Source organism: Epinephelus fuscoguttatus, linkage group LG1 (genome assembly GCF_011397635.1).
Source record: "Epinephelus fuscoguttatus linkage group LG1, E.fuscoguttatus.final_Chr_v1".
NCBI classification, from domain to species: Eukaryota; Metazoa; Chordata; class Actinopteri; order Perciformes; family Serranidae; genus Epinephelus; species Epinephelus fuscoguttatus.
In genome coordinates, this window is record NC_064752.1 from 36,503,315 (window position 1) to 36,520,911 (window position 17,597).

Consider the following 17,597-nt stretch of genomic DNA (forward strand, 5'->3'; position numbering starts at 1 on the left):
CATCTTTGATCCCAGGTTATCGCTCCCATTTCCACGGCAACTTGATCATATCCTGGCCTCTTAACCACACACACACACGTGCGCGCACACACACACACACACACACACACACACACCAAAGCCCCAGAGAGCAGGACCCAACAAAGATGTGAAGTGTAGATGTGCAGCAACAGCTAAACGTCGTGTCAGGTTTCTGGGGGCTCGTGCTAAATTTAACCCTGTGATCCTGCAGCAGGCAGAGGGGTTTAAATGCCAGCCTACAGTTGCTCCACACCAGTTGTTCTCCACACGTCTTCCACTCATCACAAACTCAGACCAGGGGACGAAGACAGCCGCACACACGTACACTCTGACACACACGCTCCAGGCGCAGGACCGAACACCACATTCAGTAGAGCAGTTCCAGGGGAAGCAGGAACCTTTGTCCCCTTTCAGACCACGGCGTCGTCCAGCATGGAGCTTTTCGAGACCAACCCTTACTTCTTCCCTGACCAGCGCTTCTATGAAGGAGGGGACAGCTACTTCCCCTCTCGCCTGCCCGGGGGGTACGACCAATCCACCTACCAGGATAGGAACTCCATGATGGGCTTATGTGGGAGTCTGTCTGGGGGCGTTGGAGTTGGGGTGACAGGAACTGAGGACAAACCCTCTCCATCCAGCCTGTCGCCTCACTCCGAGCCCCACTGCCCAGGTCAGTGCCTGCCCTGGGCCTGTAAGCTGTGCAAAAGGAAGACGGTTACCATGGACCGTCGGAGAGCGGCCACGATGAGGGAGAAGAGGCGTCTGAAGAAGGTGAACGAGGCCTTTGATGCTCTGAAGAGGAGCACCTTGATGAACCCAAACCAGAGGCTGCCCAAGGTGGAGATCTTGCGGAGCGCCATCCAGTATATCGAAAGGCTGCAGGCCCTGGTGTCTTCCCTCAACCAGCAGGACACTGAGACGGGACAGCAGGGACTGCACTACCGACCCAGCCCGACCCAACCCAGAGTGAGTAGGACAGAGGAGGGATGAGTAGAAGCAGAAGGTCAGAGAAGCAGATGATGAGAAGTAGAGAAGGAGATACATGAAGTAGGTGAATCTGGAAAAATGGTCAAAGTAAAAAAGTTCTTGATGATGTGTGACTTTGAAGATCTGATACGCCTTAAAGCCTGCTCTATAATCAATCACTGTTTGAGGTTTCAACTGGGGTGACTGTATCCATCTATGTATTTAGGCACAGATCGAATCAATACACTTCTTTTTTTTTAAAAAATATAGTCCAGTGTTCAGTTGTAATGTGTCAGACAATAGAAAGCTTATTTGAAGGTTCAAAGAGACGATAGCAAACTGATCGGACAGGTGCTGAAATATATCAATCCGACAACAACTGTCAGATGGTTTGATATTGTTTGATATTCAGCTGTATTTTCTGATGGGAAAGTCTTGCTCCTCTTGTTCATCTTGTGTCTGTGTGGGATTAAAAAATGTATTGGTGTTGGTGTGTTTTTGGGTATTGCACCACACTGTACTATGTGCTGTGTTTCTGTGAGGGACGGGGTGTGCCGTGTCATAACACAGTGTGACTGACAGCAACTTCTGTGTGTGCATCTCCATGGTAACAGGTGTCGTCGTCAAGTGAGCCCAGTTCAGGCAGCACCTGCTGCAGTAGCCCAGAGTGGAGCAGCACTCCGGAGCAGTGCACACAGAGCTACAGCAGTGAGGGTGAGTACGGTTCATAAGTCTTATTCGATGGCACAAAAAGATCCTTCGCACAGATACTCAACGTGTGACTGGGTCTCTTTGCAGATCTCCTAAGTGCTGCTGACTCTCCAGAGCAGGGGAACATGCGTGCCCTGACCTCCATCGTGGAGGGCATCTCTACAGCAGGCGGAGCTGTGGCCTTTCCTGTGGACATTCCCAAGTAGACCCTCCACACAGCGGACCCATAGGTGCACAGAGAGCCACAGACAAAAAGGAAAATGACAATTGGCAAAGCAGGCTGATAACTGGTCCAATTTAATTTATTTCTCAGCTCTACTGATGTTAGTGTCTTATTCTAAAAATTTAAAATAGTGATTTATTTGAATTATAACTCTGTTGTTTGATGGGTCCGCTAGTCAAACTGAATTCCTCCCGTTCACAATGAGGCCTTATTCCCTTTATTCTCTGCCTTATCCCGCGGTCCAGAGGTGTCTGCCAGAGCCACAGGAGCTTAGTCTAACTAGAGATTCAAGGACTTTACTGCATGAACCCGACACCTAGTTACTAGAGTGGATCTCTGTTAGGCTTCCCTTCAGTCTGACAGAGCCACAGAGGAATGATAAAGCCTGGTTTTCTCCTTACTTAATTTAAGTTTCCTCTTTTTCGAAACCTTTCCCTGATCTTTCATTCTTTTTGTGTGTGTTTTTATGCTTAAAAAAAACATGAGTTTATTTGTGGGGCCAATATGTACCATGGCAGTTTTGACCAAGATCTGCTTAATTTAAACTGGTTATGAATGCTAGTGATGTAAATACGTTCCCTTTTTCTACAGAGTGGTTTTGCCATTTTATTTTTTATTTTTTGCTAACTTATTTTTGACTTTTATAACTAAGATTGTTGTGTATTTGTAGATGTTCTGAAAAGTGATATTTTCCGTCCAATTCTTGCATTAAAGACCATTTTCAATACATTGTTTGTCATTGTCTTTGAAGCTACAGTAGGTAACTTTTTTGCAAATGTGACAAAAACTTTTTTCCCCCTGTTTTTTAACTGTCACTATAGCATATAGAGATTTGGACTCGAGTCACATGACTTGGACTTGAATCACAAATTTGATGACTTTAGACTCAACTTGACAAAATATAAAAAGACTTGAAACTCAACTCCGACTTAAACACCAGTGACTCCTGACTTCACTTGGACTTGAGCCTTTTGACTTGATACTTGATACTTTGCCCCAGGACACAGATTAAGAAAAAAAATAGGCTATGTCATTAAAAAGTGTAACACAAAACAATTTATTTCCCCTTATTCCCTGAATCAACTAACATTACTGCTACCCATTTCCAACAAGTCATTGCTGAATTCCCAGGATGGTCCACTTTGTTTGAACCAATCCGACGGCATCCACTTAAGTTGCAGGAGAGAACCATGATGAACTAACAGTGCTCTATTGAGCGCCATTTGGAAAAAAATTCTAGAAAAGATAATTGCGCTTACATAAAAAAACTACAGATTGCAGTATGCAAAACATGTGGGTCAGATATTACAGATAAAGATGCAACAACTTCCAACTTAATTCGACATTTGAAGTTGTAAAAAGAACAATAATCTAAGGCTAATACTAGCATGGTTAGCGAGCTAAAGCTTAGCTAACATTAGCTTAACAACTAATTAACCTTTTAAGAAACTTGTTTTAACAAATAAATGCAAATATCAGAGAGCATTAATGATTTTTGTAAGTTTAACACTGACATTACATTTAATGAGGAGTGCATTATGACTTGTTTGGGTCTGGGAACGCAAAGTTTAGGACTTGGGACTTGCAAACAATGACATGGTCCCACCTCTGGTATCCTGACAGTAGTATATGAGGCAGATGATCTGTGAGAAAAATCATGCTCCTCTGCCTCTTCATAGTGCTCCTAATGGCATTTGCAAGAGTCACGAAAACAATGAATCAGACTTGAGGATTCTCTAACACTGCTGGCATCATGTCATTTCAACCCGTCTCCTATCATCCTAAATTTGGTTCAAGTGACTAGTGACATACAAATAATAGTTAGCATGTTAGCCGTTAGCCTAGATACAGCGTAGTGTATAGTGTCAGACCTGTTAAAACGTAAGTGAACGGGCATCCCTTCAAGTGCAAAGTTAGTCCACTAAACAAGCTTTTTTTTCCCACAAAGACCGCCTCATATCATTAGGATTAATGTCAGAGAACATATAGAAAACGACATGTAAACATGTTGTCTTACCTTACCGGTGTGCTGCCATGTTTGTTTACAATTTAGCTCTGCTTTCCAAAGCGCGGCCGAAATATCGCGAGAACAAGCAACGATCTCATAGCGTGCCTGAACCTATGGCCTGAACAAGCAGCAACAGCGGGAAGGCAGAACCAGACGGTCGCCTGGACGGAGGACGAAGAGGAGAGAGAGAGGCGCAACAGGTAACGTTAGAGGACAAGAGAGGAGGAATGGCTGCTGCATGGCTGCATAGCTCTGGAGATTGGTGGTGTACCTGTGAATGCTGTGCCCACAGAAGAGGAATGCCTCTGTTGCAAGGAATGGGACCGGTTGCAGCCTTATTTTCAAGGTCTGGATGTGACCGAGGACGAGACACCTCCACTTGGAGTAATGTTAATATCCAGCTGGGCTTTATCTAGAGCTGGCAAGATATATTTTGGCTGCGCTTTGGAAAGCAGAGCTAGAGTGATAAACAAACATGGCAGCACACCGGTAAGGTAAGACAACACGTTTACGTGTCGTTTTCTATATGTTCTCTGACATTTATCCTAACGATATGAGGCGGTCTTTGTGGAAAAAAAGCTTGTTTAGTGGACTAACTTTGCACTTGAAGGGATGTCTGTTCACTTACGTTTTAACAGGTCTGACGCTACGGCCGTATCTAGGCTAACGGCTAACATGCTAACTATTATCTGTATGTCACTAGTCACTTGAACCAAATTTAGGACGATAGGAGACAGGTTGAAATAAACCGAAATTTCCCTTTAACTACCGATGAGATACTTTGATATGATACCCTCAAAAGGAACACAAACACGGACCCCAAATCTTTAAAAAACAGCTTTACTCATGTCTATATAGTGTCATAAATACAGTTCACTTTTTTTAAATAGCCAAATAATAAAATCTTGATTTGTCAGCATTGTTTCACACCTGGAATAAAGACACAGTACTCATAGCTGCCACATAGCACATTACACCTTTTAGACACCTTGGAAAAACTCTGAAATAAAAAAAACAAAATAAAAGATTGTACACCCATCCAGCACTTCACTGGTTCATATGCTGTGTTCTCATTGGATGAGGAGTTGGTCAGCCAAGAGTACTGACTGCTCACTGGCACATCTCCATGGCAACTAAACGGGAGGTGACGGGACGGGATAAGACGAGTCCGTCACTTTGAGCAGTTTTACGTGTGTATCATTGGCTGATGTTGAGCAGCAGTTTACAGTTTGATTTGAGAGAAAGTAAGGAATCAACAGAGAGGAGGAGCTACAGTGTTCACACTACCCATCCACAGAGAAAAGTCATGGTCACACGGCTGGGGTCGGCCTTTCACGCACAATTTCTCTACAAGTCTTGAGCAGAGAGACTCGTTCACAAACTCACACACACGCACACACACACAAACACACTCTTCATATTAAAGGATTCTCTCTAGTCTAGGCTACATAGTGTCATACTGAAGGCGAGAGAGGCGAAAAAGAGGAGAGGTAACAGCTACATAGTGTCAAAAGAGGAGGAGAAGGAGGAGGGAAAAGGAAAGAACAGGAGAAGAGGCAAAGAGAGAAGTCTGAAATTGGACCCATGAACCTGTGAAGAGTCCTTGTAGAAACGCACCCCCTTCTTAGTGAGACCCTCCCACTAACGATTCACACACTTACAGCATACAGCAAAAGACACACAAAGGTCCAACACGGAGAGAAAGAGAAAGAAAGAGAAAGAGAGAGAGAACAGTCACTATCGAATACAGGGCATTGGGTTTCATACAGCAATATTATATTATTTTCCATATATATTTCCAATATATATATATTTATATATATAATATTTCTATAAAAAACATAAGTCATCCATTTTATGTACAGAGACGATAAATGAGTAATACCTTGCATAACCGGTAGAGGGGCAATGTGCAGTGGGATCTGCCATTTATACAAGTATTCATCATTCCCAAGTCCAAATCAACGATGTGTCACCACCCCTTTAAATCTTTTCTACACTAACCAACTCTCTTGTTGCTCAGGAAGCGACGACACAGGACGATTGGTTTGGACTTGGCCATGTTGAGAGATTAGAACCAGGACAAGAACCCACAGCTGAGACCAGGGGAGCGGGAGCACAACATCACAACAACAAGGCTACTGGGAGCACTGGGGTAAACTGGGAGAGACAGGGATGAGTCTCCTTTACAGCAGCGAGCGCAGCCAATGAGCACTCTCAAGAGTTCAAAGGTCAGAGTTGGCCTCTGTATTGCACGTGTCCGTAGGAGAGGTGAGAGGTGAAAGGTGGGAGGCGAGGCCGGGCAACGAAGGGGTGAAGACCCCTCCCCAGTGGCACCCAGGACTGCCCTCTCCAGATTTGGCATATCACTCTCAAAAGGCCGCAAGCATGTGTCCGTATAGGTAATGAGAATGCACTGAAGGTGAGAAAAAAGGGGAGGAAAGTGAGAGAGGATGTAAGAGAAATGTTTTGCTTTGACATGTACAATACATGTCTAACCCTAACATGCACAATACAAGCAGATATCTAAATCACAACATGACTGTGGTAGAAGCCCATAAATGCCAACCCCCCCCCCCCCCCCCCCAAAAAAACAACCCTAATATTTTCAAATGAAACCACTCTCACAGCAAAAATCAATATCATTTTATCGCAGGATAGAAGACACTCTACACAATAACATTTTAAACCATATTAATGGGGACCCATTATGCTTTTTTTCCCCTTGTTTTCTGTCATTTGTATGATGTTACAATGTTGGCTGTTCATATTAAACATGGCCAAAGTTTTTAAAAAAAATGTAAAAACCTCAGGCTTCAGACTGCTCTGAATACGCTACTCTTTATTTCTTTTTTTTAGATTATTTTTTGGGTGTTTTTTGCCTTTATTGATAGGATAGCTTAAGAGAAACAGGAAACACATGAGAGAGAAGGGGGGATGACATACAGCAACGGGCTGGCAGTTGGAAACGAAACCGGGCCACTGCAAAGGACTCAGCCTATATGAGGCACACACTCAACAAAGTGAGCTAGAGGTCACCCCTATAACAGATTTCTTTATATGGTCATCTACTCTAGAGATGCCAGTGCAAGTGTTTAAATCACTTGTACCCCCTTTCCACCAAAATTAGCACATGTAAGCGTGTTTTTTAAATTCGGCAAACAAGCTAAAAATAGGCTATAGACTCCTTTACCATTGCCAGTAGGACAGTGCAGTGTATACAGCTCTACAGCAGAGGAGTACGCCTTTTCCTTGCGTGTGTGGGTGTGTTCTTGAATGTGTCACGTCAACGTCATGGATGGGCCACATCAATAAACAGTAGAGAGGAGCATAGAGATCAGTGAAAATGTTAAGGTGGTTACTCCTTTTAATATATCTCTAATTTATTAAGTCTCTCTTAAACTCAGTGCAGACTCATTTGGATCGATTTTAGTTTTAGCGCTGCTTAGACAGAGGTGGACGGTATTTTGTGGTGGTGCATCATTGCATCTCACTGGTCAAGGAACTAAAATTAGCGCAGTCACCCAGGTCTTTTGTTCCCATCAGTGCCAATTGGAGTCTGAGGTGATAAATACCTATGACCATTGCTGTGGTATTTGACCTCGGTGTGAGTGCTGATTAAACCCTTTCCCATTGCATTAAAAAGCAGGTATTATTGGGGTTTTTTTGGAGTGAGAAAGGGGCAATACACTGCTACATGTGGCTACATGCTAACACCAGGAAAACATGTAATCAAGGTTGCTAATGTTGTTAATTTCGTATCATATTCCTGCTGCAACATGTCTAGTTGTGTTTTGAAGCTAAACTCTCAATAGCAGCTAAACAGTGTATGGTAGGGGGTGTCAGTGGCTTAGTGGATAGAGCAGGCGCCCCATGTACAGGGCTGTTGATCAGCGGCCTGGGTTCAGGTGTTCCAGTACAGACAGTATGAGGAAAATAAAGGTGTGTTTTAAATATGTTCTGGTGAAAAGCCTGAATGCAAGTATAAACCTGGAAATGAGCATAATAGGTCCCTTCTAACACTTTTCCACTAATTGTGGAATCAATGAACCAAAACCTGAGCAATAATTCAGTATCATCATGTATAGACTTTCAGTAGAACTATATCCTGTATAATCACACCATTACCATTGTACAAATTGCGGTTGCGTAAATTAATGATTCGAAGAAGAAGAGGTTATCATTCATACGCCCGGTACTGTAAGTAAGTGCCACATTCCTGCCTCATGCCGCAAAGCTGGGCAATGCTGGTTAAAAGCGCACTGAGCTGTCAGTTCAGCAGTTTCAGGTGGTGTTTTGTTAGCTTACCTGTTAGCATTAGCGCTCCTGTTAGTAAGCAGAGAGAAGTTAGCATGAATAGGTCCGCACAGCCGAGGGGTCGAGTCTCGGGGGCGCCGGGGGAGGAGCTTGAGAGGACGGTGGCACAGAGGGGTTTGGACGCAGCAGGACAGAGAGGACACAGCGTGCAGTTAGTCAGTCAAGACAAGCAGAGAGAAGCACATAGATACACACAGAAAAAAAATACACAAACTGAGGTAAAGGAGTTTGGTTAGTACTGTAACACACCTTCAGGCTGCAGCTGTTTCTTGGGCATCAAATTCACAGAGGGCGGCATGGACATGGAGGGCATGCGGAAGCCAGCAGGCAGTGTTTCCATGGAACCCGCCATCATGCCCAGGCCCGCCCCTCCCTCACGTGACCGAAATCTTTTGCGCCACGATGGAGAGCGTCGAAAAGACTTGTCATCCCCACTCTACAGGGACAGAAAGAAAGGTCAGACACTTGGTCTTTTTTCAACAATGTTGTATTTGATCAAAGCTTTAAGAGGTCACCTCCTCTAGTCGGCGGTCGGTCCCCAGGGCTAACAGGTTGTTGAACTCCCTCTCTAGAACCTGCCGTGCCTGAGAAACAGCAGGAGACACAGTAAAGCTGTGGGCTGACCAGCCAGACTCAGAAACAAACCAAAGCTGATGGCAAAACGTCAATGAAAGCTCTTGAATACCTCTAATAAACAGAAGTAACCTTTATGTTTTTTGTTAACCAGTGAATATGAATCTGTGGGCTTGTCATCTCGACTGAAGCCTGTGACTGGTAATATTCTTTCAAGTGAAGCCTGAGTGAGAGCAACAGAGGCCTTCTGATCAGAGAACTGATACAGAATCTGAATCACAAGTAAATGCTGGCAGCATGCGGCCAGCGGGAGAAGGAAATGCTGACTGCACACAAACTGCCGCGTCACCAAGGAGTAAATCAACCAACCTCATAAAAACTTCAATAAACTGTTATTGTTGGAAGATGGACTGGTGGCTGTAAGCTCATGGCCTGCCATGAGTTTGCACTACTGGGGATGAAGGTGTTGAATGTGTAGGATATTGCCATACTAAACAAAATAGATCTCATTGGTACAATTCTCTAGTTTATATATTTTATTTCCTAATTCCTTAAAGGAGGAGTGTGTTGGATTTAGTGGCATCTATGGTGACAACTGCGACTGCAACCTGCTGAAACTTCTCCCATGTGCCATACCTAAAATCCCGGGTAGGATTCTTTTGGCATTCATTGTTCAGGAGGTTTTTACCAGGTGCCAGATTATCCGCAGAGGCCTCTTACTCTCCAGGACAAACGGACGGCGATGTAAACCAGGAAAAACACAGAATAAAGCAGTTTCACGTCAAAAATTACTGTTGGATCCGATGCTGTTTGGCTTGGTGCAGAAGGCTGCTGAATATGGTGGCCGACACAAAAAGGCGAATGGCTTTATCTAGAGCCAGTGTTTGATTTGTCCGTTCTTGGCAACTGTACAAACATGGTGGACTCTGTGGATGAAGGCCTGCTCCCTATGTAGATATAAATGGCTCATTCTAAGGTAACGAAAACATGATGATGATACTTATTTTCAGGTGATTATACACTATTGAAAACATATTTAATTCTGTTATATTCCATTTTTGCAAACATATCTCCCTCAGTCCTACACACTGGACCTTTCAGACTGCCCACAAAATGTTCCTTATTGCCTTTAAAAATCAGATCATACAACACTTGATATCTTTGTCCCCTTCAGGTTAGCTCAATAATTGCATGCTGAGTGTAAACTGTTGTGATTTCCTCTATAACCACCTGTGTGTTCTGCATAGGGATCTGCAAGATGAGCGCTAGGCTGCTGTAGTCGAAGGTCTCGTCCAGAGAGATGAGTGCTCCGTGGACGCCGCTCTCCAACAGGTTGCTGCTGTACTCCCTCAAACCAATGGACAAGACCCAGTGGATCACCTGCTCATTGGTCCACACCAACACATCTAAAGTAAAAAGAGAGAGGCTTCAGACTTGTAGTACTGTATCATAATGTTATGTAAAAATGTCAGCACACTTCATTACCGGTAAATAAGAGCAGCTTGATTTAGAGTCAGAGAGCTAGAAAGAGAGAGATAAAGAGATAATGTGCATGTCCACATAGTGTCAACTCACTGGCACACTCCCTTTGTTCATTTAAAGCACAGCTGTCAGCCAGCTTTCCAAGTTGGAACAGGCGGTGTGTGTGCATGTGTGCGTGTGTGTGTGTGTGTGTGTGTGTGTGTGTGTGCGTAAACAGGGCAGGACTCTGATTTGACATGACAGCTGAGTCAAGTTCATGTGCAGAACTCAAGGTCAAAAGGGCGAGAGAGCTGGATAGATCTAAGTGTATGTGTGTTTGTGATTGTGTGTGTGTGTGTGTGTGTGTGTGTGTGTGTGTGTGTGTGTGTGTGTGTGTGTGTGTGTGGACTACTCTTGGTATGTGGAGCTTTGGATCATAAGATTGTAGGCCTGCTTCAGCTGGCTTTTTGACAGTCTAAGGTGCAGCTGTTTCACTGCTCAGGCCAAATTGAAAATATCAGGCAAAACCAGTAGGTGGTACTCTGGCCCGATAAGACCGTGGACGTGTGCATTCCTGTGCACTAGTGTTTGAAAATGTGTGTGTGCGTGCGCGTGGGCTTTTTTTGTCACTGCGTGCGTATCAGGGTGTGTGTAAAGTGTACCTTTCATGTCGTGTTGGCTGTCCTCTCTCCGGCGCTCCAGGTCTTTCCTGTCATAATTGAGTCTCTTCAAGCACATAATCCCGTACTGCAGACTAGCCCTGGTTCACACACACACACACACACACACACACGCACACATGCACACACACACATACACACACAAACATGATGGAACAAACAAGCTCAAACACAAACACAGAAAAGCACAGGCACATATGCATCATTAGCTTTCTCATCTCCATTGCTAATGTGTCCAGTTAGCACATGAAAGGGGAGGCTCATCAAACAGCAGCTAAGATGATCGCCCTCTCTACAGACCTATGGAAGCTGTCCACCATCTTGAGGTGGCTCCTTAGATCCTTCTTGGTCAGGTGGTCCAGCATGCGTGCGTCCACCAGACACTCCATGAAGTAGGAGCGGTACTGAGGCAAACCGAGGCTTGGCAGCCACTCGTTCCCTATCCACTCATGATTCATATCGCCATACGCCAGAGTCTACAGGGAGAGGAGCACAGAATGTTACTAATTTGTGCAACAGAAAAGAGAGAGACTGCTCTCTGTTTCAGGATTATATACTGTGCGTGTGTACATTTATGTGGGAATGCTGTAGGTGGAAAAAACAAATGCTACTCAAATGGTAAGACTAATAAAATGTCTGCCATTTTGTGTAAGTAAATGAATAAAAAATCCCCAATTTTTTTGCGTATATGATTACACTTGGAGTCCAAATGTACCACAGGCCTTTTTCCATAGCAGGCATTGACACAAAGGCACAGGTGTTACTATAGCTGCTGTCTATTTGGGTTTTCTAGATCCATGGCACCAGTATTGTGCACTGTCATTACTTTCAGTAGATACACCTGTGCTCTCTATGCTAAGATGAACCAAAATATTAAAAAAATGAATCCTGTTGATCTGTCTATCTCAAGAGCCGAAACATGCTCCTGTGGTTTTTTGTATTCTAAAATAAATCAGCTCTTCTAGCACACACAGGTGTTTTTAGTCATTCTCTCTGATTAGGCCTCTGCTGAAATTAACACTGGGCAGAATTATGCTGGAAATTACAATAAGCCACCAAACTCATAGGTCACAATAGGAAAATAAAAATAAATAATTGATTGATTCCATTGAACTGCTTTCAGAGTTGAGGTTAAAAATGTCTGCTGTGACTATGGGGTGCCGTTTGTAAAGTGTCTCACGCTGAAAATAACATCAACATTTTGCCACATTTAGCTTCAAACAATGTTTAAAAAAGTGTTGTGATTTTTTTAACGTCACCTTTTACCACATTTACAGCAATATTTGTTAACTTAGAAATATATTAAATAGTTAAATCTAAATATTAAATGTGGCACCTAAATGTTAAATGTTAAATCTAAATATTAAATCTAAATCTAAATGCTAAATCTAAATCTAAATGTTAAATCTAAATATTAAATCTAAATCTAAATCTAAATGTTAAATCTAAATGCTAAATATAAATATAAATATAAATATAAATGTTAAATATAAATATTAAATCTAAATCTAAATGTTAAATCTAAATGTTTTGGGTGAAACTAAATATTTAGCTAATATGCAAATTCACACTGCCGGTCACCGGAAGTACCAAAATAAAAGCTCGAGATGGTCAGACTGTTTATAGAATCAAATAGCAATTAAAACCAACTTATCGGAAATGGACACTTGAACATACATGATAATAACTACCTAAAATAACAAGACACGTGTTTGGAGAAATTTTATTTGATGTGTACTTTGAGCTGTTAGTGTCCCTTCTGAGGGAATCACCTTGTTGTTTACAAATACTTCCAGGTAGAAAACCAGCGGAGTTTAGCAACATATATATATATGCACATCTCACGTTTTTCACGTCACTGTATCACCGTTTAGACTAATCTGGTGTTTGTAAAGCCTATAAACACTATGACTGAACAAACATTACTATCACGGTCTGAAATTAATAACATGGTTATCGTAGATTAGCGAGGCTAACTGTTAGCCCCGTTAGCGGTGTCTGTAATGACTCACTAACTCTAAACGGTCCGTGAAGAAAATATTTTTTCCAGCGGATGTCTTAGTTACAACATGATTGAGCTAACTGGAGTAGTTTAATGTCGTATCCGACAATGGGAGACATTTAACAGATGACGTCCTGACAGCTTTGCTGCTGCTGCGGCCACTGGTGCTCTCTAGACATCGTGATTTCCCAAAACTGAATAAATACCACACATCGCAACACAAAACTGCTTTGCTAGCTCAATCATGTTGTAACTAAGACATCTGCTGGAAAAAAATATTTTTTTCACGGACCGTTTAAGAGTTAATGAGTCATTACAGACACTGCTAACGGGGCTAAGAGCTGACGGTTGTTAGCTTAGCTTAGGTTGTTAATCCCTCCGAAGGGACACTAACAACTCAAAGTACACGTCAAATAAAATTTCTCCAAACACGTTTCTTGTTATTTTAGGTAGTTATTATCACGCTAATGTATGTTCAAGTGTCCATTTCCCCCGATAAGTTGGTTTTAATTCGTTATTTGATTCTATAAACAGTCTGACCATCTCAAGCTTTTATTTTGGTACTTCCGGTGACCGGCAGTGTGAATTTGCATATTAGCTAAATATTTAGTTTCACCCAAAACATTTAGATTTAACATTTAGACTTAGATTTAGATTTAATATTTAGATTTAACATTTATATTTATATTTATAATTAGCATTTAGATTTAACATTTAGATTTAGATTTAGCATTTAGATTTAGATTTAGATTTAACATTTAGGTGCCACATTTAATATTTAGATTTAACTATTTAATATATTTCTAATTTAACAAATATTGCTGTAAATGTGGTAAAAGGTGACGTTAAAAAAATTACAATACTTTTTTAAACATTGTTTGAAGCTAAATGTGGCAAAATGTTGATGTTATTTTCAGCGTGAGACACTTTACAAACGGCACCCCATACTGTGACAAAGTCCTATTAAAGGGGCAATTCATTCCAAAATCAAAAATACATATTTTTCCTCTTACCTGTGGTGCTATGTATCAGTCTAGACTGTTTTGGTGTGAGTTGCAGAATGTTGGAGATATCAGCCGTAGAAATGTCTGCCTTCTTTACAATACAATAGAACTAGATGGCACTCAGCTTGTGGTGCTCAAAGCACAAACAGAATACATTTGAAAAACTCAACAGCAATGTCTCTTTCCAGAAATTATGACCTGGTTACTCAAGATAATCCAGACATGTTATGAGGTTTCATGTAGGAACTATTTTCTTTCTGCCAAACTACACCCGTCAAACATAACACTGTGCAGAAGGAAGCGTAAATGTATCATGCACAAGAGGCGTCCTCCTCGGCTGAGCTGTAATGTTAGCTAGCTCAGTGGTGCTAGGTGAGCTAGCAGTAGATACACGCCGCCTTCTGTGCAGTGATATGATTGGCGGGTGTATATAGGTAGAAAGAAAATAGTTCCTACATTGAACTGCTAACAATAAGGTCTGTGGAGTTATCTGGTCATAATTTCTGGGATGTTATTGAGCTTTTCAAATGTATTTTTTGGCACTTTGCACACCACAAGCTGAGTGCCATCTAGTTCCTTTATATTCAAGAGAAGGCAGACATTTCCAGCACTTGGCAACTCACACCAAAACCATCTTGATAAATAGCACTGCAAGTTAGAAGATAAATATGTTTTTATTTTATTTTGGGGTGAGCTGTCCCAAAGTTAGGAGGGCATTTATTATATGCCAATCAGGTACAGACTGTACACACTCACACAGCCCTGAAAAGAGCTCTGATCAGGGAGACTAAGTAAAAACACCTGTGTGGGTGGATCATGCATTTGTAGCTTATTTAACACAGATAAAACATAACAATTGGTAAGATATGGGATGATAGAATATGTTCCTGGCAAATGTAAAAAAAAAAATCGTCATTGTTTATCTTGATTACAGGGTCAGATCACCCAAATTACAAAACGCCATTTTTCAGCAGAGATGAACACACTTTAGTTTGAAGTGTGTTAAAAAAAGACACTTGATAAATTCAATAGAACATTTTGGAGCCTGCCAAAAACTCAGTGTCCCTCCTACTCTGCCTCTGTGTCCACTCTCCCAATTACTGTGTGCAGAGTGTAATATTGACACTGAATTGGCTGCAGTCTCTTAGTCAAATATGAGTGTGTGTGTGTTAGTGAAGAGCGTGGGCTGAGTGTGTGCAGACAGATGTTAGCAGATCAGCGACCTCACCTGTGCCCAGCTGCCCTCCTCATTCTCCTGAGTGGCAGCATGGTAGAGACAGTATACAAGGTCAGAGAGACACACGTGATGCATGTTCAGAAATACACACACAGACACACACAAAGCCCTTCACAAAGTTTTCACTCTGCAGTTAACCTTTACACATCTCTCACACTCATACTACTACTTTCACCTTTCACAAAGACACAGGTTACAACAATTCCATCTGACACCCACATAGACATACCGGCACGAGCACAAATATGCGTTAGTGCGTGATGTAGTGTGTATTTAAAGGGGTCTTCCGGGAGATGACATATGTGTGTCACGGTGGGGACAGTGTGAGTGTGAGAAAGTGTTGGGTGGGGGGGTAGGAAGGGGAGGGGAGCACCCAGATGGTACTGACCGCTTTAGTGGAGGAAGCCAGGTTCTCCATCTCTTCATGAGTCACCCACACATTTCCGGAGGACTGCTCAGAGGACAAAAACACACCCGAACACACACGTACGCACACATGCATGCAGAAACACGCACAAAAACACACCCAAGAATGCACTCATGTGTATATTTTCACACATAATACCCCCCATGCGCACACACACAGACAGAGACAAACACACACGCACGCACGCACACACACACACACACACACACACACACACACACAGAGACAAACATTGTGTTGAGTGATGCCAAGGGAGGGAGTGTATTTCAGGCAGGTAGCTTGTAGCTATATGTGGCACTATTTGTTTTCCCACACAGAACCCCATGCAATTTATGGCAGCAGAAAAGGACATGTCAGCCTAGTACCGTGGTCTCAACAAGGACACAAAACAAAAAAAAAGAGTGAGGAGTCATCACCTCAGGGTGCAGAGTGAAGGTTAAAGAAATACTTCACACCCCAAATGACCATTTGTATGTCAGTCACTCAGCAAATATTATGTTGAATTTGTTGAGAAAACTTTGTTTTCCTTGCATACCTCCGGTGAATGAAGAATCCAAAAACAGAAAATTATTGATGAATTGAAGTCATAGGGGTCCAAATTTAACAACAGCAAAACTATATCAAAATATCTGTTTACAAACTCTGACACAACTCATGCAGTATAATCCAAGTCTCATTTGTCCAGTCATATGCTCAGTGCTTCTTTAACAGACAGCCCTTTCCAACAGGGAACTGAAATGAAAGTGAAACCTATCTATGATCCGCTGCATCAGTTAGTTAGTTTAAATTATAAAGGGTTAATTTAGATTCACCAGAGTCCCAAAATAACACAAATAAACCAACCGACTGAGGCAGTGGTAGACCAACAGCTCCCATGTTCAGCAAAGTAAAATTACTGTTTTTGTCAATGGAGTCTGGCTTTGAAGAGAAAATAGATAAGCCTCACTTTAGTTCAGTTCCCCATTGGAAAGGGCTGTCTGTTTGGGAAGTCCTGAGCATAGGACTGGATAAATGAGACTTGGATTATACTGCAAGAGTTGTGTGAGAGTTTGTAAACAGATATTTTTATGTGATTTTGCTGTTGTTAAACATGGACCCCTCAGACCTCAAATTATCAAGAATTTTCTTTGTTTTTGGATTCTTTGTGCAGTGGAGGCATATGAGAAAAATAGTTGGGGTTTTTTCACAAATCAAACCTAACACAGGATGTGATATTGAAATACAAATGATCATTTGGGGGTTGAAGTGTTCCTTTGACTTTAACAACTGGAGGAGGTCTGGAGTTTTTTGTGTAGGGTAATGTGTTCGTAATCCCCTCCTACGTTTGTGTGTGTTCATGTGCTCATTTATCATCTGCTGCTTGTGTATGCACATGTGCGACCATGGAGGTATACTTGTTGAATCATCTTACCGTTCTGGAGGTAAGTGGTGCAGATGGGCTGGTGAGGGACACCATCTCCTGGATAGCCAAACGGAGTTTGAGTCGGTGCAGAGGGTTGCTGATGCCAATCTCCCTCTGAATCTCCGTGTCAGACAGAGCTGACATGATGGCTCCGCTCTTCACATTGGCGCGACAGGCTGCCACATACCACGCCGGCATACCCACCCACAGCTGGCGAGAGTCATCAAGATATTCAACATCACCACCATTGTCGCCATAAAAGGTCAGATTAGAAGGGGAAGGGACTGCAGATCAGGCTGTAATGGTCTGTCTAGTATTTGATAGTGCTGTGTTTATCATTGTATTAGATGCAATAGCAGCCTGACATACTTTTTGTGTGGTTTTGTGAAAATTTATGGCTGGTAGATATAAAAGAAGATTAGGGGAGCACCTCTAGCCAGGAGACGACGGTAGGGCCATCCCAATGAGCAAACGGCAGGCCTCTCTTCCTGGCGTCTTCCAGAAGCTCGTGTCTAACAAGGAATTAAAAACAGACAAAGAACAACAGATGTGAGAATTTCCAGAA

At 42.4% G+C, this 17,597-nt stretch overlaps 2 protein-coding genes across 6 annotated transcripts in view; one reads left to right on the forward strand and one right to left on the reverse strand.

The window, feature by feature from the left end:
• Window positions 1–285: 285 nt before the first annotated feature.
• Window positions 286–2,648, forward strand: myog (myogenin). Its single transcript, XM_049589220.1, has 3 exons — window positions 286–987; window positions 1,602–1,701; window positions 1,786–2,648. Exons 1-3 carry the CDS (start codon window positions 454–456, stop codon window positions 1,902–1,904), a joined length of 753 nt encoding a protein of 250 aa, XP_049445177.1. The 5' UTR covers window positions 286–453; the 3' UTR covers window positions 1,905–2,648.
• A 2,139-nt stretch (window positions 2,649–4,787) lies between these two features.
• ppfia4 (PTPRF interacting protein alpha 4) overlaps window positions 4,788–17,597 on the reverse strand; it is a 76,224-nt gene continuing 63,414 nt past the window's right edge. For 2 of the 5 annotated variants that reach the window (XM_049584099.1, XM_049584127.1), the window contains 11 exons: window positions 17,463–17,544; window positions 17,042–17,242; window positions 15,592–15,654; window positions 15,195–15,221; window positions 11,261–11,436; window positions 10,943–11,040; window positions 10,050–10,225; window positions 8,762–8,830; window positions 8,496–8,682; window positions 8,238–8,335; window positions 4,788–6,345 (listed from right to left, as the gene is read on the reverse strand). In XM_049584099.1, the coding sequence (XP_049440056.1) occupies window positions 8,277–8,335; window positions 8,496–8,682; window positions 8,762–8,830; window positions 10,050–10,225; window positions 10,943–11,040; window positions 11,261–11,436; window positions 15,195–15,221; window positions 15,592–15,654; window positions 17,042–17,242; window positions 17,463–17,544 (1,138 nt within the window). In that variant the 3' untranslated portion in view covers window positions 4,788–6,345; window positions 8,238–8,276. The remainder of the gene's footprint in view (window positions 6,346–8,237; window positions 8,336–8,495; window positions 8,683–8,761; window positions 8,831–10,049; window positions 10,226–10,942; window positions 11,041–11,260; window positions 11,437–15,194; window positions 15,222–15,591; window positions 15,655–17,041; window positions 17,243–17,462; window positions 17,545–17,597) is intronic. The other 3 variants (XM_049584109.1, XM_049584137.1, XM_049584117.1) reach the window with 2 other exon arrangements.

Bases quoted from the DNA above. Each gene is read 5' to 3' on its own strand.
- myog (XM_049589220.1), top strand. From the start codon at position 454: ATGGAGCTTTTCGAGACCAACCCTTACTTCTTCCCTGACCAGCGCTTC. The intron at 988-1,601 runs GTGAGTAGGACA...CCATGGTAACAG, and splicing joins CCAGCCCGACCCAACCCAGA to GTGTCGTCGTCAAGTGAGCC. The intron at 1,702-1,785 runs GTGAGTACGGTT...GTCTCTTTGCAG, and splicing joins ACAGAGCTACAGCAGTGAGG to ATCTCCTAAGTGCTGCTGAC.